The sequence below is a fragment of the Artemia franciscana genome, chromosome 7, assembly GCF_032884065.1.
Source record: "Artemia franciscana chromosome 7, ASM3288406v1, whole genome shotgun sequence".
Taxonomy (NCBI): Eukaryota; Metazoa; Arthropoda; class Branchiopoda; order Anostraca; family Artemiidae; genus Artemia; species Artemia franciscana.
This window is the reverse complement of record NC_088869.1, coordinates 42677071-42698283: the sequence shown is the minus strand read 5'-3', so window position 1 is coordinate 42698283 and position 21213 is coordinate 42677071. Positions and strand designations below refer to the sequence as shown.

The 21213-nt window shown below is 35.1% G+C and overlaps 1 protein-coding gene across 1 annotated transcript in view; it reads left to right on the top strand.

Moving 5' to 3' along the window:
* The window catches only part of LOC136029329 (DNA ligase 1-like), an 82122-nt gene that overhangs the window by 6413 nt on the left and 54496 nt on the right, over nucleotides 1–21213 (top strand). The window contains exons 3-4 of the mRNA XM_065707610.1: nucleotides 14699–14858; nucleotides 17551–18572. Of these exons, the coding sequence (XP_065563682.1) occupies nucleotides 14699–14858; nucleotides 17551–18572 (1182 nt within the window). The remainder of the gene's footprint in view (nucleotides 1–14698; nucleotides 14859–17550; nucleotides 18573–21213) is intronic.

Sequence of the window (21213 nt, the reverse complement as noted above, 5' to 3'; positions counted from 1 at the left end):
CTTCTCATGGGGGAAGATACTTTCAATGGAGGGGGCGCAGGATTTTCTAGCATTATTTAAAAAAACAATGAAATAATAAATATGAAAAGTTTTTTCTACTGAAAGTAAGGAGCAGCATTAAAACTGAAGACGAACAGACATTATAACGCATATGAGGGGTTTACCTCCTCGTAATACCTCGCTCTTTACGCTAAAGTATTTTTAGTAATTACAACTACTTATTCTACGGCCTTTGTGATTCAAGGGTCATTCTTAAGGAATTGGGGCAAAATTTAAGCTTTAGTGCAAAGAGCGAGGCATCGACGAGGGGCGAGTCCCCTCATATACGCAATAAAAACATACGAATACAGAAGTTCGCTACGTAAGTTAATTCGTAAGTTGCGTATATTTTTTACTTATGAAAACGTTCGTAAAAAATTTAAAGTCGATGCCTTTTTAAGTAATCAAAAAATTGGAGGGCAACTAGGCCTCCTCCCTCGCTCCTTTTTTCTCAAAATCTTCCGATTAAAACTATGAAAAAGTCATTTAGCCAAAAAAATTAATATGCAAATTCTGTTTAATTATTTATCTGTTTTTATTATTTAGCCAAGATCAAAACAGTTTTTTTAAATGAAAGTAAGGAGCGACATTAATAATTTCACAACTTGAAGCAGTCGAAAGAAAAGAAAATTTAGAAAGTCACAAAGGACCTATGATCAGTCCAAGGGATGAAAATATTTTTATTTTACTGTCCTTGGTGCTTATATTAAACAAAAAAAAACAAGTGTTTTTTAAAATCAAAGTAAGAAGCGACATTAAAAATTAAAACGAACAGAAATTACTCCGTACTCAACGCCCCGCTCTTTACGCTAAAGTTTGACTCTTTCTCTTAACTCTACTTTTTAAAACGTTTAAAGAGCGGGGCGTTGAGGAGGAAAAGCCCCTTTCATATACGGAGTAATTTCTGTTCGTTTTAATTTTTAGTGTCGCTCTTTACTTTCATTTAAAAAAAACTTGTTTTTTTTTGTTTAATTTAAGCACCAAGGACAGCAAAATAAAATATTTTTATCCCTTGGACTGATCATAGGTCCTTTGTGACTTTCTAAATTTTCTTTTCTTTCGACTGCTTCAAGTTGTGAAATTATTAGGACAGAATAACCCTTTCATCAGTGTTGTGACGTAGAACCATGAAAATTGACGAACAAAATTATTTCAATTTCACAGCGCTTTTCATCCATAAAAATTCAAAAATTAACGTTGTGTTGAATCCCGAAGACAACTACACTATCAAGGAAAAGTTACTCGTTCTTGAGCTGTTGGGTACCATATGTATTTAATATATTTTTACTAATTTTTCGATTATGTTTCTCTTATTTAAATGTTCAGGCCGTCATACGAAAATCTGACTAATTGAATTTGGAGGTCTTTTTCATTAAAAACTGAAACTGAAACTAAAAAACAGCTTTTTTAAAAACTAAAAAACTGAAAACTAAAAACTGAAAAAATGAACAGGTCGACTGAACTGAACAGATCTGAACTGGACTGAACTGAACAAAACAGAACTGAAAAACTGAACAGATCGATTTTGATGATTTTGACCAATTGAAGCAATCCTATTTCATTTCACTATCCTTGGTACTTCAAATGACAATGGAAAACAAGCAAGAGTTCGAACGTTTAGCAGTTATGGTCTAATTATGAAAGTTTTGAAATTTGATGGGTTTCACCTTAATTCAAAGAGGTCGAGTGTATTCCAGAATAAGCAAGTGCTAATGGGTTTTCACTTTTCAGATTTCTCGTCCTGCTTCCAAAAATCGTAATAGTAGTGTGAAATAGACAATGGAAAATACCATGGGTATACAAATTAAAAAAAAGAAACAAAAACTACAAAAAACGGAAAATGCTAAATGACTGACTCCATATTTTACAAGAAGGAGGGTGCAAGTTTTAAGAAAAATTAAATTCTTTTGGTTATATGCTCACTTTTTTTAGCCTAGGCAACAATCAAACAGTTCGTGGAAACGAACCGTAAGTAAGGAGTGACCCGGCTCAATAGTAACCGAAACTCTAACAAAATAGATTTTTGATATCAATAGACACATCAAAAGAATCAAATTATTATGCTCTTTCCGAATATATAAGATCCATCAAGTTCAGTTTTACTCAGCAAAAGTTACGAGCCTGAGAAAATTTGCCTCATTTTCGAAAAAAGGGGGAAACACCCCCTAAAAGTCAAGGAATCTTAATGCAAACAGCACCGTCAGATTTAGCGTATCAAAGAACCCTATTGTAGATGTTTCAAGCTCCCAATATACAAAAATGTGAAATTTTTGATTTTTTGCCAGAAGAAAGATCACGGATGCGTGTTTATTTGTTTTTTTCCCATGTGTGACCATATCGAAATAATAGCCCTTGAAGTTAAGGAGAGGGTGCCTACAAACGGAAATTAAAAGTTTTAGTGCTACTTTTAAATGACCAAAAAGAATGGAGGCAACTAACCCCCTCCAATGCCCCTCTCCCCCCAAAGCTATCCGATCAAAATTTGGAGATAGTCATTTTGTTAAGCATAGTTGAAAGATCCTATAACTATGTATTGGGGGTAACATTCCCCCCACCCCATAGGCCATGGGGAGAGGCTTATAAGTTTATGAAATTTACCCATTGCTGTTATTGGGAAGTATACAGACATTTTTTGGATAGGGAAGCACATTGTGCTTGGGATGGGTTTCCAGAGGGAGAATTTTCTGTGGGGAGGGAAATTTCCAGGGGTGAACTTTCCAAAGGAATTTTTACAGTGGGGGGATTTGACATATTTCCTATACAAAATTCTTTTTATTTGTCTTACTTTCTCGTTGCCAACTCAATTTTACATGTGGAAATGTTCCGGGGGTATTACCTGGGGGCTATGTTTAGCGTGTTTGGATTTCCGCAAAAAATTTCCACGGAAGGGGGATTTCCGGGGTGATAAAGAAAATGATTAGAAATTAAAGTCGTTTTCAAATGAAAGTACGCTAAGGAGAATTTTTAAGGCTGAATTGTCCGCAAGAAATTTCAGGGGAAATTTTCAGTGGAGATGGAACTCTCCGGAGGCAATTTTACAGGAGGGAGGATATCCTACGTGGAAGGAAATTTCCAACGAGGAGTTTCTCATAAGGGAGGGCGATTTATCACGGAGTGTGAGGCTGATTAACCGGCATTATTTGAAAAACAATCAGAAATGAAATAAAAGTTTTTTTTTAACTGAAAGTAATGAGCAAAGTTAAAACTAAAAACGAATAGAAATTGTTCTGTATAAAAATGGGCCGCCTCCCTCTTCAGTACATTGCTCTTTACGCTAAAGTTTGACCGTTTGTTCCAATTTTTTAAGGACGGCTCCTAAAGCACAAGGGCTCAGACGATTCGAACTCGACTTATTAGGAAAGTAAAACAATTCAAAATAGGGATGAAAACTTTTAATTGACAGTGAATATATATAAAAATTATTAACTGGATATTTCGAACACTGTATATGTGTTCGAAATATCCAGTTAAATAATTTTTATATATATATCCACTGTCAATTAAAAGTTTTCTTCCCTATTTTGAACTGTTTTACTTTCGTCATGGAAAGGCAGTGTGGTCTTCGAAGTTATCTAGGACTTATTAGGAGTATCAGAAAGTCATACCCCAGGGGTAAGAAGCATGAAATTAGGTGATACAGAATTTGTTTACTCAGGCAGGAAGGATGGGGTACATAGACAGGGAGTAAGGCTCGTGATGAAAAAGGAAGCTGCTAAATCTTGTTTAGGCTGGGAAGGTGTTAATAATCGAATACTTAATCGCTCATTTTATAACTAAAAGGTTTAGGGTATCAGTTATAATAGCATAAGCCCCTGTAGAACCGACTGACAGAGAAGTTAATGACTGATAAATTTCACTTACAGTTACAGGAGCAAATAGACAGGGTCCCAGGTAGAAATATGTTTTTTTTTTATTAGGAGATTTTAACGCCCAGGTCGGTAGAAATAGGGATAGATGGTATCCTAGCCTAGGCAAATTTAGCGTAGGAAAAGAAAACAGTAATGGCTACAGACTATTGAACTTTTGTAGGCATAACAATTTAGTTATAACTGTAGGCTGTACAAAAAGTGTGATTCAATCCCGCTTTCTAGGGCTATGATGAAAGAAAGGTTGGGTGGCTATGACATACTCTGTGGATGAAGAATGGCAAATTGCAACAGATTGTCCTTTCTGGCCAAATGTCTAGGGCTAAACAGAAAGTAGGTCGTCCGCGGTTGGGGTGGGAGGATGCCACAAAGAAAGATTCAAATGAAATGGTAACTTCCTGGGAGGGCTTAAGGAGGGAGGCTTTGAATAGATTGCGATGGAGGAGGAGCGTGATTAGATGTGTTGTCCTCAGGTGGCTTGGTGCTGTGGTGAGTAGTTAGTAGTAGTTGTAGTTTACCTAGAATACGAAGTTCTTTTAAAAATGCTAATACCTTTAGCGTAAAGAGCAAGGTATTAAGGGGGACAACCCCTTCAAATACAGAATCATTTAAGCTGGTTTTGAGTTTTAATATTGCTCTTTACTTTCAGTTAAAAAACTTATTTTTTTTATTTAATCGTAAAAAGGACTGTGAATATCTTGCGATAGAAAATAAACTAAGACTGGTGAAACAACTACAGTCCGATACTTGATTCCTCGTGACATGAGTTCCCAGGAAGCTCGAGAAAAAAAAAAAAAACAACTTTAGTGATTATGGTTGAGATTGTTTCCTTTAAATCCAATTTACATAGCCTACATTCTAACATATTAGTCGAAAATGAAATTGCTAAAAGTGGTGTACGGCTAAGCACACGTGTGAGCGGAACCTGACTAGTATCTGGTCAATGATAAACTAAACATGTAGATTTGAATTATGAAGAGTTTATTTGATCTTTTTTTCGAAATTCAACAGGAAATATAAAAAGCAAAAAAAAACTATCAAGGCAATTATGCACGACATTTGTTGCTAAATTTTCTTTCTTTAATGGAACATGCACGTTATATGGCAAATTTTATGTCCATTTTTGTTCTCCATTTTAAACTTTTACCGGTGCTCGAAAAAAAATAATGTCAAAAGATCTTAACAAAGAACATAGCGAATCATTTTGCTTGTTTTACTAATTTGACTTTATAAAACGTGAGTTTATCAGGAAATGTGGACAAATTTTCACTTAAAAAGTGGCGACAAGGAAAAAAACACAATTACATCTACACGAACGTTCGATTTTTTCCCTTTTTTACTAGACTAATTGTGAGGGTTTGATGATCCATAGAAAACCTGTCACGGGCAACGAATCGTGAAAGTTTTGTCATATCCAAAATACTACAAAAGCTGGCTTTAGATCAGCCTGCTATTAAATAAATTCTTTGTCTAAAAATAATTTATTCTATATATTTTCCCCTTAACCCTAAATTAAACAGTTCGTGGTAACGGACTGTAGTACGGAGCGACCCGGCTCAATAGTAGGCTAACCGAAACCCTTAAAAACAGAATTTTGATACCAATAGTTACATCAAAAGAATCGTATTTTTATGCTGGTTTTAAATATATAAGTTTCATCAAGTTTAGTTTTACCCATCAAAAGTTCGGAGCCTCAGAAAATTGCCTTATTTTAGAAAATAGGGGAAAACACCCCCTACAAGTCATAGAATCTTAACAAAAATCATACCATAAAATTCAGCGTATCAGAGAACCCTCCTGTAGAAGTTTCAAGCTCCTATCTACAAGAAGGTAGAATTTTGTATTTTTTGCCAGAAGACAGATCACGGATGGATGTTAATTTGTTTGTTCCCAGAATGTTGCGAGAGGGCTCATTTTAGTGACTTTAAAAGTTCTAGTGACTTTTTTAATTGAATAAAAATTGGAGGGATTTCCACCCACGCTCACTTAACCCCCAAAGTCACTGGATCAAATTTTTCAGATATTCATTTTGTTCAGCACAGTCGAAAGACCTAATAACTATGTTTTTGGGGACGACGTAATCTCCGTAAGTTCCCGGGGGACGGGCTGTAAATTACAAACTTTGACCATTGTTTACACATAGTAATGGTTATTGGGAAGTGTAAGGAAGGTTTCAGGGGGACTTTCTTTGCGTGAGAGGTCGGGGGTTATGTTGGAAGATCTTTTCATGGAGGAATTGATCATGAAGGAAGATAATTTCCATGAAGAGGGTGCAGGATTTTCTAGCATTATTAAAAAAAAAAAAATGAGAAAATAAATGACAAAAAAGTTTTTTCAACTGGAAGTAAGGGACAGCATTAAAACTTAAAACACACAGAAATTATAACGTATATAAGGGGGTTTGTCTCCTCCTCAATACATCGCACTTTACGCTAATATATTTTTAGTAATTTCAACTATTTATTCTACGGCCTTTGTGATCCAGGGGTCATTCTTAAAAGATTAGGATAAAATTCAAGGTCTAGTGTAATGAGCGAGGTATTGAGGAGGGGGTGAACCCCAACATGCACGTAAAAAAATATATACAAATGTAGAAATTAGTTGGGCAAGTAAATTCGTAAGTTGCGTATATTTATTACCAATAAAAAACGTTCGTAAAAAATAACAAGTTTTAGTTCCCTTTTTAAGTAACCAAAAATGGAGGGCAACTAGACCTCCTCCCCCGCTCCCTTTTTTATCAAAATCGTCCGGTTCAAAACTATGAGAAAGCTATTTAGCCAAAATTTATGCAAACTTCGTTTTAATTATTCATGTGTGGTGAGCCAAAATCAAAACATGCATTAATTCAATAACGTTCAGAAATTAAATAAAAAAAACAAACAAGTTTTTCAACTGAAAGAAGGCGCGACATTAAAACTTAAAATGAACAGAAATTATCCATATATGAAAGGGGCTGCCCCCTTCTCAACGCATCGCTCTTTACGCTGAAGTTTGACTCTTTGTCCCAACTCCACTTTTTAAAACAGTAAAAAACTTAAGCGTAAAGAATGATATGTCAAAGAGGGGCAGCCTCTTTCATATACGGAATAATTTCTGTTTTTTTTTAGGTTTTAATGTCGCTCCTTACTTTCAGTTGAGAAAACTTTTTTTTTATATCTAATCTAAGATTAAGACGTCATTTTTAATCCTAAATGCATCTTTTGTACATTCATTATTTACAGCAATCAATTATTAATTCATGGAACCATATTTCTTTCTAAAAATGTCAACGAACTCCAGTGCTTTCTAGTATATGAATGGTTACACTCTGGAAATCATTGGAAAAAAGCTGGAACTCATGATTAGACTTAAGGTAAATATGCAATAACCGTATCTAACAGAAGAATATGAAACAGATAGGACCTTAATATGTTGATAAAAAGATTCTTTAAAGTGATAATTAATAGTAAGATATAGGATCAGGAGCCATTTATTCATTTAACGAGGAAGAAAATCTTATATACATATGCCGATAGCAATCCTAATCTAATCTCAAGCTAAAAGGACTTCAAAGTAAAGTATCAAACAGTTCGTGGTAACGAACTGTAGTAAGAAGCGACCCGGCTCAATAGTAACCAAAACTCTATAAAATTGAATTTTGATATCAATAGCTACATCAAAAGAATTGCATTTTAATGCTGATTTTAAATATATAAGTTTCATCAAGTTTAGTCTTACCCATCAAAAGTTACGAGCCTGAGAAAATTTGCCTTATTTTGAAAATAGGGAGAAACACCCCCTAAAAGTCGTAGAATCTTAACGAAAATCACATCGTTAGATTCAGCGTATCAGAGAACCCTACTATAGAAGTTTCAAGCTCCTATCTATAAAAATGTGGAATTTTGTATTTTTTGCCAGAAGACAAATCACGGGTGCGTGTTTATTTGTTTGTTTTTGTTTTTTTTTCCCCAGGGGTCATCGTAACGACCAACTGGTCCTAGAATGTCGCAAGAGGGCTCATTCTAACGGAAATGAAAAGTTCTAGTGCCCTTTTTAAGTGACAAAAAAAATTGGAGGGCATCTAGGCCCCCTCCCACGCTCATTTTTTCCCAAAGTCAACGGATCAAAATTTTGAGATAGCCATTTTGTTCAACATAGTTGAAAACCATAATAACTATGTCTTTGGGGATGACTTACTCCCCCACAATCCCTGGGGGAGGGGCTGCAAGTTACAAACTTTGACCAGTGTTTACATATAGTAATGGTTATTGGGAAGTGTACAGACGTTTTCAGGGGGATTTTATTTTGTTTGGGGGTGGGGCTGAGGAGAGGAGGCTATGTTGGAGGATCTTTCCTTGGAGGAATCTGTCATGGGGGAAGAAAAATTCAATGAAAAGGGCGCAGAATTCTCTAGCATTACTATAAGAAAACAATGAAAAATAAACATGAAAAATTTTTTTTCAAATGAAAGGAAGAAGTAGCATTGAAACTTAAAGTGAACAGAGATAATTACGCATATGAGGGGTTCTAAAAATACTATAGCATAAAGAGCGAGGTATTTAGGAGGAGATAAATACCTTGCTCTTTATGCTATTTTTAGTAATTTCAACTATTTATTCTACGGCCTTTCTGATTCAGGGGTCATTCTTAAAGAATTGGGACAAAACTTACGATTTAGTGTAAAGAGCGAGGTATTAACGAGGGTAAAAACCCCCTCGTATACATAATAAAAATATAAGGTTATGAAAGTTTGTTACGTAAGTTAATTCTTAAGTTACGTGTATTTTTTCACTAATAAAAACGTTCATTAAAAATTAAAAGTTCTAGTTGCCTTTTTAAGTAACCGAAAAATTGGAGGGCAACTAGGCCTCCTTCTCCACCCCTTATTTCTCAAAATCGTCTGATCAAAACTAAGAGAAAGCCATTTAGCCAAAACCAAACATGCATTAATTCAAAAACGTTCAGAAATTAAATAAAAAAAAACTAATTTTTTTTAGCTGAAAGTAAGGAGCGACATTAAAACTTAAAACGAACAGAAATTACTCCATATATGAAATGGGTTGTCCCCTCCGCAATCCCTCGCTCTTTACGCTGAAGTTTGACTCTTTGCCACAATTCTACTTTTTAAAACAATTAAAAGCTTTAGCGTAAAGAGCGAGGGATTGCGGAGAGGACAACCCATTTCATATACGGAGTAATTTCTGTTCGTTTTAATTTTTAATGTCGCTCCTTACTTTCAGCTAAAAAAAATAGTTTTTTTTTTATTTAATAATAGCAATGAGATGATTGGCATTACTTGTCGAAGCTCAGGCCAACAATTCCCATTGCCTTTAGATAAATTAAAATCTAATTGACGTATAGATACTTTAAAGAAAAGAAGTTTTCCAGGGAGAAAAGCCCTAATACCTTTTCACTTTCACCTTTCTCCTTGGGAGTAATACTAAGATTCTAATTTACGGAAGTCCAAGAAAACCAAAGAAAAAAGACAGGAAGAGAGAGAGAGAGAGAGAAAAATTAAGGATGTGAGTAATTTTTTCATTCTCCTGTAAAAATAAGAGAATATAAGGTGCATCCTTTGGCTTTAAACATGTTGATATTTCGGCTACGAAGATTCAAAAAGGGAGAGGCTAAGAAGGAGAAACTTTAACAGCGAGCAGAAAATACGTAAAATGACGAACAACTGGAAAAATTGTTACTAAACATAATGAACATTTTCTTTGATTCCAGCAACGCTTGTGAGTAAGAAAAGAAAAATAAGCCGCATGTTAATAAAAACAGAAATAACTAAATTTTTTTAAGAGCCAAATATTCAGTAAAAAAAAAAAAAATTATCAACAAACTTTGTCTGAGTGGTTAGAGGGATAAGTATTAGTTTTTCATTATTTTTTTTTTCATATACACCTTTTGAATTATGCAACTGATTTGGTGCAAAAAGAATTTTGAAAGGTTTATTTTAAATTTGGGTACTAAAATAATTTTCATTTTTAGGTCCAAGTTTTAAACAGATCAAAGAGTTTTGACCTAGCTTCATCGGCTTTTATCTTCTATTGTAAATACTGATTACCGATTAAACCCTTTTGAAGCTTATGCGAGCTTCTCTTATTGCTATTAAATAAAAAAATATTTTTTTTTTAAATGAAAGTAAGGAACGACAATAAAACTTAAAACGAACAGAAATTACTCCGTATATGAAATGGGTTTTCCCCTCCGCAATCCCTCGCTCTTTACGCTAAAGTTTTTAATTGTTTTGAAAATTAGAATTGTGGCAAAGAGTCAAATTTTAGCGTAAAGAGCGAGGGATTGCGGAGGGAAAATCCATTTCATATACGGAGTAATTTCTGTTCGTTTTAAGTTTTAATGTCGCTCCTTACTTTCAGTTAAAAAACTGTTTTTTTTATTTAATTTCTGAACGTTTTTGAATTAATGCATGTTTGGTTTTGGCTCTCCGCACATAAATTATTAAAATGAAATTTGCATACTAATTCTCTTTTTGGTTAAATAGCTTTCTCTTAATTTTGATCAGACGATTTTGAGAAATAAGGAGTGGGGAAGGAGGCGTAGTTGTCCTCCAATTTTTCGGTTACTTAAAAAGGCAACTAGAACTTTTAATTTTAAACGAACGTTTTTATTAGTAAAAAAATACCTAACTTAAGAATTAACTTACGTAACAAACTTTTATATTCTTATATTTTTATTATGTATATGAGGGGGTTTGTCCCCTCGTTAATACCTCGCTCTTTATACTAAATCTTAAGTTATGTCCCAATTCTTTTAGAATGACCCCTGAATCAGAAAGGCCGTAGAATAAGTAGTTGAAATTACTAAAAATACTTTAGCATAAAGAGCGATGTATTTATCTCCTCCTAAATACCTCACTCTTTATGCTAAAGTATTTTTAGAACCCCTCATATGCTTAATAATCTCTGTTCGTTTTAAGTTTTAATGCTACTCAATTGAAAAAACATTTTCATGTTTATTTTTTCAGAGTTTTTTTTTTATAACAATGCTAAAAAATCCTGCGCCCTTTTCATTGAGTTTTTCTTCCTCCATGACATATTCCTCCAAGGAAAGATACTCCCACATAGCCCCCTCCTCTCAACACAACCCCCCAAACCATAAGAATCCCCCGAAAACGTCTGTACACTTCCCAATAACCATTACTGTATGTAAACACTGGTCAAAGTTTGTAACTTGCAGCCCCTCCCCCAGGGACTGTAGGAGAGAAAGTCATCCCCAAAGAAATAGTTAATATGGTTTTCGACTATGCGAAACAAAATGGCTATCTCAAAATTTTGATCCGTTGGATTTGGGAAAAAATGAGCGTGGGAGGGGGACGAGGTGCCCTCCAATTTTTTTGGTCACTTAAAAAGGGCACTAGAATTTTTCATTTACATTAGAATGAACCCTCTTGCGACATCCTATGACCACCTGGTCGATACGATGACCCCTGAAAAAACAAACAAACAAACAAATGAACACGCACCCGTGACCTGTCTTCTGGCAAAAATTACGAAATTCCACATTTTTATAGATAGGAGCTTGAAATTTTTGCTATACAGTTCTCTTATACGCTGAATGCGATGGTGTGATTTTCGTTAATTCTATGACTTTTAGGGGGTGTTTCCCCCTATTTTCCAAAATAAGGTAAATATTCTCAGGCGCATAACTTTTGATGACAAAGATTAAATTTGATGAAACTTATATATTCAAAATCATCATGAAAATCCTATTCTTTTGATGTATCTTTTAGCATCAAAATTCCGATTTTTAGAGTTTCGTTTACTATTGAGCCGGGTCGCTCCTTACTACAGTTCGTTACCACGAACTGTTTGATTACTACGAACTGTTTGAAACCAGGAAGTTTCTAACTCTATAAATCTAGCTCACTATTTCTTTCTTTCTTTTTTTCTAATTTGCTGGTACACGGAAATTAGGGATGGAGAGAAAAAAAGGATTTTTCAAAATCTACGGGTACGGCAATTTTTTTTTCAATTTTTACAATGAAAATACCAAAAAAAAACTATTATTCAATATAATAATACCAAAAAAGGATATTTTACAAAATCTAGGGGAGGATCAGAAAAATCTTGGGGGAAGGCAGGTGCTCACACGCTAATTTACGGTACTGACTATTTCTTTCAAAAAGGTTCTTATGCACATGCATACCGAACTTAAGAGAGATTGGTCGCTTCTAAATTTGAAATTTAGAAGTATGGCCACAAACTCGCAATCCGTTGCTTGCAATTAAAGTATTTTTATTTTGTATAGATTAAAATTTATTATTGTTTATCGTTTCTAATGTTTGTACTCTAATGTTTGTAATATGCATCTAATGTAGAAAATACTTCCTGTACCATTTCAGTAAATCATAAGGCTTTGAAAAATAAATTAGGCTTAAAATGAAGAAAATGCGGAGATGAATTCCGCAATCACCTAGAAGAGGAAAAACACCCCACAAGAAAAAAAAACACACAAAAAAAACATTTGAATTATTTGAAAAGTATAGGAAAATATCTTTCCTATACTTTTTATCTTAAATTTAGGGATCAAAAAGTTCGTGGTAACGAACTGTAGTAAGGAGCGACCCGGCTCAATAGTAAACGAAACTCTAAAAACGGAATTTTGATGCTAAAATATACATCAAAAGAATCAGATTTTCATGCTTATTTTAAATATATAAGTTTCATCAAATTTAGTCTTTGTTATCAAAAGTTACGAGCCTGAAAAAATTTGCCTTATTTTAGAAAATAAGGGAAAACACCCCTAAAAGTCACAGAATCTTAACGAAAATCACACCATCGCATTTGGCGTAACAGAGAACCCTATAGCGAAATTTTCAAGCTCCTATCTACAAAAATTTGGAATTTCGTATTTTTTGCCAGAAGACAAATCACGGGTGCGTGTTATTTTTTTTTATATATTTTTTTTTTCTTTTCCCCAGGGGTCATCGTATCGACCAAGTGGTCCTAGAATGTCGCAAGAGGGCTCATTCTAACGTAAATGAAAAGTTCTAGTGCCCTTTTTAAGTGACAAAAAAATTGGAGGGCACCTAGGCCCCCTCCCACGCTCATTTTTTCTCCAAAGTCAACGGATCAAAATTTTGAGATAGCCGTTTTGTTCCGCATAGTCAAAAACCATGATAACTGTGTCTTTGGGAATGACTTACTCTCCACAGTCCCTGGGGGAGGGGCTGCAAGTTACAAACTTTGACCAGTGTTGACATATAATAATGGTTATTGGGAAGTGTACAGACGTTTTCAGGGGGATTTTTTTGGTTTTGAGGGCGGGGATGAGGAGAGAGGACTATGTGGGAGGATCTTTCCTTGGAGAAATATGTCATGGGGGAAGAGAAATTCAATGAAAAGGGCGCAGGATTTTCTAAAACTACTATAAAAAAAAAACAATGAACAAATTAACATGGAAAACTTTTTTCAATTGAAAGTAAAGAGTAGCATTGAAACTTAAAATGAACAGAGATTATTACGCATATGAGGGGTTCTAAAAATACTTTAGCATAAAGAGCGAGGTATTTAGGAGGAGATAAATACCTCGCTCTTAATGCTATAGTATTTTTAGTGATTTCAACTATTTATTCTACGGCTTTTCTGATTCAGGGGTCATTCTTAAAGAATTGGGACAAAACTTATGATTTAGTGTAAAGAACGAGGTACTAACGAGGGTACAGACCCCCTCATATACATAATAAAAACTAAAGAATATAAAAGTTTGTTACGTAAGTTAATTCTTAAGTTACGTATATTTTTTACTAGAAAAAATTCGTTAAAAATTAAAATTTATAGTTGCCTTTTTATGTAACCGAAAAATTGCATGGCAACTAGGCCTACTTCCCCATCCCTTATTTCTCAAAATCGTCTGATCAAAACTAAAAGAAAGCCATTTAGCCAAAAAAGGAATTAATATGCAAATTTCCTTTTAATAATTTATGTGTGGAGAGCCAAAATCAAACATGCATTAATTTTAAAACGTTCAGAAATTACATAAAAAAAACTATTTTTTTTAACTGAAAGTAAGGAGCGACATTAAAACTTAAAACGAACAGAAATTACTCCGTATATGAAATGGGTTGTCCCCTCCGCAATACCTCGCTCTTTACGCTAAAGTTTGACTCTTTGCCACAATTCTGCTTTTTAAAACAATTACAAGCTTTAGCGTAAAGAGCGAGGGATTGCGGAGGGAACAACCCATATCATATACGGAGTAATTTCTGTTCGTTTTAAGTTTTAATGTCGCTCCTTACTTGCAGTTAAAAAAATAGTTTTTTTTTATGTAATTTCTTTTAAAATCCGTAAGTTTTGAGGGGAGGAGCGAAGTATGTTGAGAAGAGGACTCAACATTTTTGTGTAATATACTTTTTACAGTGATCTACATTGAAATAAAACAACGTCAATTATTTTAGAACTTATCTCAATTAACTGATATTTGACATCAAAAGCTTCTTTCTGTATAAAAAAGGAAACGAAAGAAAGTTGTGATTGAACTTTATTGGTGCTGAGCTATATAACGTTTGCTTAAATGGGATGTGCTAAACATAGGGGTTGATCTGTGTGGATGTTGCGTTCTGAGGATCTGTTGTGGGATAGCATTAAACCAGTAAAATCTGTGTGCAAAGCAAATAGGTCATGTTAGTATGACTGTTTCAAAACTGTTGTAAGGCTTTATAAAAGAAAAAAAAAGACAGTTTACCATCGAGCAAGACATGACGGATAATTTGAAAATGGTAATCTAAATTTGTTTTCACTACCTTATCAAACAATTTTCTCAGTAGATTTAAAATTAATAAAAAAATTTCACAGGCGGAATTTCGCCAGCGCCAACAAGAGGAAAAGGAGAACAAGCTGATAGCAATGTTGGAAGATCAGCAAGAAAGAGCGCTTCGAGCTGCTAGAAACTACTCAGGCAATAGTCATGGAAGCATGAGTCTTTCTTCATCTTCTTCAACAACTTCCTCACAAGGTGAGAAATATCTATTATATGAGCTCACACTTTCTACTCTGATTTTAGTTCATTATTTTCTTGAGAGAGTCTGATGGTCCAACAATTATACTTTTAATGCCAAGTATTTGGATTTCCAAGATATTTAACAGCTTTGGTAAATGACTCTAGAAAGGGAGGTTGGGGAGTAGATAGACTAAACCTATTCTATTTTTAAGTTTCTGGTGGGGCTCCCGTCTCATACTAGGTACCACAAGAGAGTTGCACAAGGGAGTCAAAAGTTAGTAGCCAATGAAGTAGATATGGGTTGGGGGTTTCGTATCACTTCCCCCTTGAAACGAGAAAGTCAAAATTATTTTTGAACAAATACAAAAAAAAGAAGGACCGATTGTAGTATACCTACCTGTGGATAGGATTAAGAAGAGGTATTTACTGTAAGGCTGGTCAAAGGGTCCAGGCCCCCCTCCATATGGAAAATAATTTAGAACGTCTACAAGTGCATACATTTCCCCATTTTACACCCAAAAATGCACTTTTCTTAAGCTCAAGATCGTATAGTAAAGATTTATAATCCCTCCCTTTTAATGCGTTCACTCTATGAGCCTATAGTTGTGAATGCGGTCTTAGCTAGGAGGCGAAAAAAAAAAAAGAAGAGAAATGTACATATGGAAGTAAAAAAAAAATAATATTTACAGTTCTTATAAATTTGTGCAGGTAGACAATAAGCTACGAAAGACAATGCAGGCATTGCAGGTTTTAAATAATGCACAGTTTTGGCATAGCAACGTTTGTTGGACAATGGTTTCAGAAGCAGACACACCATTATAACGAGGCTGGTACTGGTGCAGAATAGCCAAAATTGAACTAAAATATATCGGATTTTTTTTTTTCAGGACATCTAAAACTAATAAAATTTCATGTAAGGTGATTTTATCGTCAGTTGGCTGGTTTTATACCAGCCGTGAGGTATGACGGTTGGTATTTAGAAAATACATTTTTTTTTATATGTTTTCATTAAAAGCACCCTTTTTTGGTATTTTCACAGTAAAAATTAAAAATACAACATAATTTTTCTCCTGAATTCTGAAAAAATTCACGAAAGACAATGCAGGTATTGCAGGTTTTAAATAATGCACAGTTTTGGCATAGCAACGCTAGTTGGACAAAGGTTTCAGAAGCAGACACACCATTATAACGAGACTGGTACTGGTGCAAATAGCCAAAATTGAACTAAAATATGTCAGATTTTTTTTCCAGGAGATCTCAAATTAATAAAATTTCATGTAAGGTGATCTTATCGTCAGTTGGCTGGTTTTATACCAGCCGTGAGGTATGACAGTTGGTAGCCTAGCCTATTTAGAAAATACCTTTTTTAGGTGTTTTCGATAAAAACACCCTTTTGGTATTTTCACTGTAAAAATTGAAAATACAACATATATGTTCTCCTGAATTTTGAAAAAGCCATGTATTCCTCTCCCCCTATATTTGTATATATTACTCCAATATTTTTGCTTCAAGCAGACGTCCATGATGGGATATTAAAAAGGCATGTTGAAAATAGGATTTTCGAAACTAAATTCAAACTCATTTTTGACATTTAATGTAGCGTACTTTGAAAAATACAGTACAGGAGGTTCTCATTTTCAGAAAAGAAGCATTTCTATTTCTTTCCAAAACAAATGATATCCAAAATACATTGACGTCTGTTTCTATAATAAAACTGAAATTCAGATTCCGAAAGCCCAGATTTTCTGTTTCTGATTTATTTCTTCATCTTCACTTATCTCCGCTTGAGGTTGCTTAAAAATATTGATAAAAAGGCAAATACTATTATTATAGCGTATTTTCGATCAATACTATACATATGGATGCGTGGCCCCTGAATATTTATACGTATAGTACGTGGACTAACACATAAAAAAAGGAGAAAAAACAAACATGACAGGAGAAAAAAAAATCACATCGAAAGAATCTAAAACGACGGTGTTGCAGAGCAATACGAAGAGACATTTCCCTGTTTTCGGATTTGGGTGTGAACATAAGACAATTAGCTTATTTGGATTCATGATTGGATTTTTTTTGTAGAGGGGTCTGAGCCTGAATTTGTCAAGGGCATCCCGTTTTTAGTATACGAGCTGGTTAATATGAAATATTTGCGGATTATATAAAGATTGAAGCTCTTCTGTAAGGGTTCCCCACTTTTTTCCAAAAACTATACATTTTGCAGTTTTTATGTGTTAGTCCTCCAATTGGATAAATGCCTGGTCAACCGTATCCCATGAGGAACTTGTCATTGTCATTGTCATTGAATTGTTTTGTCATTGACCCCTCACATCTCTCGAAAAAAGTTCCTTGGTCTGCGATTGATTTCAGAATTTATAGCATATTCAGACAAACACTGATTCTGGAAACTCGTTCCATAAATAAGTGAAAGTAGAAGATTCGTAGATTCAAGTACATTTCAGTCATTAATGACGCCACAAAGCGTGCTTGTTTTCTTTTGGAAGACCGCAAAAATTAGTCTATATCATAGGCATTTCAGTAGTTCGCTATATCCGAAGATGAAACTTATCCGCAACAACATTCTGTCATCGGTTTTAGTGTCATGTCCAGGTGTTGTCGCAAAAGACAATGTGTGATTGTTTATTTATGTAATTGCGAAAATGCTGATTTTTTTGTCGTCGTACAAAGTGTCACTGTTTCTTTTTCGTAGGATCTACTGGTGGTGGGAGAGTCAGACAGATGTTTGAAGAAAGACGAAATCAAAACATTGTTCCACCCACGCGACCTCCGCTTTACTCTAAGAGTAATTCCTTTCGGCGGCCCCCAGTTGTGCCCAGGTCCCGTCCTCTTGATCCGGTGCCACGAATTCCTCCCCCAAAGCGTGGAATTTCTTTTTATAAGCCAAGAGGTGTGAGTTTAGAAAGGAAACACGATGTTAGTGAGGGTGGACTAAGGAGAAGTCGTAGTCAGTATTATGTTAATGCTGAGCCCCAAATAGTTGAAGCGTCTAACATGAATGTGCTGGGAGCTCACAATCCCGATTTATTTGATGCAAATCAAAACTTATTTGATAGAAATGCATATTCACATGAAAGTCTACTTGACCATGAATACGAATACTCAAAATTTAGCAATGAGATCACACCGAGCCCCTACATTGAGACAGAAAAATCGGGGTCTGTGAGTCGAAGAAGCGCCCCAACGGAGAGTCATGTTGACACAGTAGATATTGGACGGAGACCTCTTTCGAATATAGACAAATTACGGGCTCAGTTTGAATCTCCTGAAAAACAAGACAGTGATTATGCGAATATTAGACAAAGACAAATGGAAATCGCCAGAATAAAACAGTTAGAAAGAGATAAAGAAATTCGAAGACAACAAATAGAAGCAAGGAGACTACAAGACGAAATTGAGAGATCTGCATTGATTAAACGCGAGGAGCAGATGCTTTTATTAAAAGAGAAGGAAGCTAAAATTCTAAAGCAACAAGAAGAAATACGAAAGCAGCAAGAAGAGATACAAAAGCAGCAAGAAAGTAGACGTAAGCAAGCTGAAATAGAGCTTGAAATAAAGAGGCGCAAAGAGAAAGAAGACATTCAAAAGAAAAGGCTCGAGGAAGAATCAAAGCGAAGAGAGGAAGAGCTGTTAAAAAAAATTAGAGAACAAGAACAAGAGCTGAAGAGATTACAAGCCGCAGCTAAAACGTCTCACAACCTCGTTGAGCAAGAGGTAAGTTTTGTATTAGGGTTTTAATCTTTTTGCTAATATTTCATTGGGTGCATCCTAAGAGTCAATCCAAGTCAAACCAAATCCAAGCCAACTCCGTTCAAGCAAATTTCAACCGAACATAAAATTAAACTTGACAAAATACATTCAGCACAAGAATCAACCCAAGCAAAATTGGACCTGGCAAAACTCAGCCCAAAGCTCAAAATTCAAGCTGCATATAAATTCAACCTTGTAAAGTTCAAACAACCCAAAAGCTCAGGAAAATCAGCTCAGTAATAGCTAAGCCAAGTATAATTGAATCATCACTAAATTCGACAGATCAAAACTAATATTCAACCGTGGAAAACACAGCCCAAGCAAAACTCTCCATAAGAAAATCAATCCAAAAACATTAACCGACACCAATTGAAGGCTGAAAAGATCTAGCCATCTAAATCTTTTTTATTATAAGGGGGCTAAATCACCATTCTTCGCATAATTTGTTGTTTGACGTACAGTCAGTCACGCGGGTTTTCTCCTCAAAAATTCTCCCCCCCCCCAAAAAAAATAGCTTGAGAAGAAATGTTCATCGTTTATAATTTCCTCAAATTACCCCTAAAAAGCTTTGATCCCCTAAAGTCCTCCTTGCTCTTGGTAATTCTTCCATTCTTCTTACATAATTACGAACATATGTTTTCTTTTCGTCTTCCTTCTTAGAGCCGAGACTGGGTTACGGTACACATTTATTCATAGGGTCTTCAAATATTTTTATGGTTGCGACATCAGACACAACCTAGCAACGAACTTTTTAGAGGTTACCAATTCAAATGGATCTTGTAGGTCGTTAGCTCCGTCTTCTTAATACGCATTTACGTAAAAGTATATTAAAGCATAAAAAAATGAAAATAAGGAATCCTATGTGAAAAACATGCAGGATTATTGGGATAATTGTGAAAGTTAATTTTTGTTGAACAAATGAAACAAATGAAAAGTTCATTTGCTGCGTGGGTTGAATTTTGTTGCAGCCGTTGCTATGTTGAATTTTGGGCCGTATGACTTTTGTCAGGTCTAACTGCGCTTGGATTGAATATTGTGTTTTAATGGGCTAATTTTTACACGGGTTTGGTTTTATTTGGTTAAGCTTTACTTGGTTGAATTATTCGTGGGTGCCATTTTGTCATTTAGAGTTTTGCCAGATTGAACTTGCACGGATTGAATTTTGCAGAGGTTGAGTTTTGCCGGGTGAAATACTATTCAGGTGGAATTTTGTCTTGTTAAGTTCTGCATGGGTTGGAGTTTTGAAGGAACTGTATCGTTTCGGCTTTATTTGCTTGTTGATTTGGTATTCAGTATCACCAGCTATGCCATATTAACATTTACTTTAAAGTTTTTTGTCTTTGTTTTTATTTAATCTTTCAATTCCAGTTTTTAATGGAGTCATATGGGCTATGTTTATAAAAAGGATAAAAAAAGAAGAAAAAAACAAGAGTAACAACAACTGAATAAAAAAAGAAAATTCCTTATCCTATATTTATACTTATTATTCACACTCGTCTTCTTTTATGCTGTCGACCCTCCATCCCCCAAAAAACTGTATCTGTGGTACATTATGATAAGCCGTCCTGGCCGAGTGGGTTGGTGCGCTGGATTCAGGATCCCTTGTCTGAGAGGACACGGGTTCGAATCCCAGTGTACCCAATTCTTCAGTTTGGGACGGGGGTCAGTGGCGTGACTCTGTAAGCTTAGCCAGAGTCGACCCAGCTCTAAATGGGTACCTGGAGAAATCTGGGGAAGGTAAACAGGAAGGGTGTGCGAAAGCACAGGATGGCTGGTCCCCAACCCCCCATTGCACTTCCTGGCTGAAGGGCCAAGAAACGGAGATCAGCACCGCCGGTACGGACTGTAAAGTCTAATGCCGTATCCTTTACCTTTTTTTTTATGATAACAATTCTTTCATTAGACAGTTTTTTTTTCAAACATACTTTTGAGGTTTTGGATACTCTTTACAAAGGTTGCAGCTACTGTAACAATCGCGAAAGAAGAAGCACATTAAACACCTGGAACAATGCCTTGTTTTCAATACCTTGATTAAGCCCATGGTTGGTGATTTGTGTACAATTGAGTACATTTTGTTTGTCTCACTGCTGATACTCCTCGAGGTTTATCATTTCCAACCTAATTCGTGAAGTGTGCCAAATCACGTTCTAATTGGTAGCTTTTTCGGTAGTAGCTGTCTGGGCTTTTTCAAGCATCTCGGCAGGAAGGAAACGGGAAACAGGTGTTAGTGGCGGAAATAGCAAATGGTGAGTAAGCAAAACAGATGGATTGACTAAATTGGCCAAAATAGGAAATGAAGATAGCTTTCAAAATAAGAAGATTAAAAGATCCTTTGTTAAATTTCAAGAAATGGCACAGAAAAGGTTCTTTGCAGAATGATTTAAACCTTTAAGGATGATTGTATGCTTTTATTTGGAGGGATAGTTTATAGCAGTTTTCCCTCAATTACAAAAGAAAACAAAAACGTCAACTTTTTCGTGACCTTTTCACATCAGTTTTTTTGGTACGTAGACCCAAAATACTAAATCTCTCTCCAAAAGCTCGTTTTCCCAAAACAGGGATCTAGATCCAGGATATATAAAACATGCTGGAATAGTAGAAACAT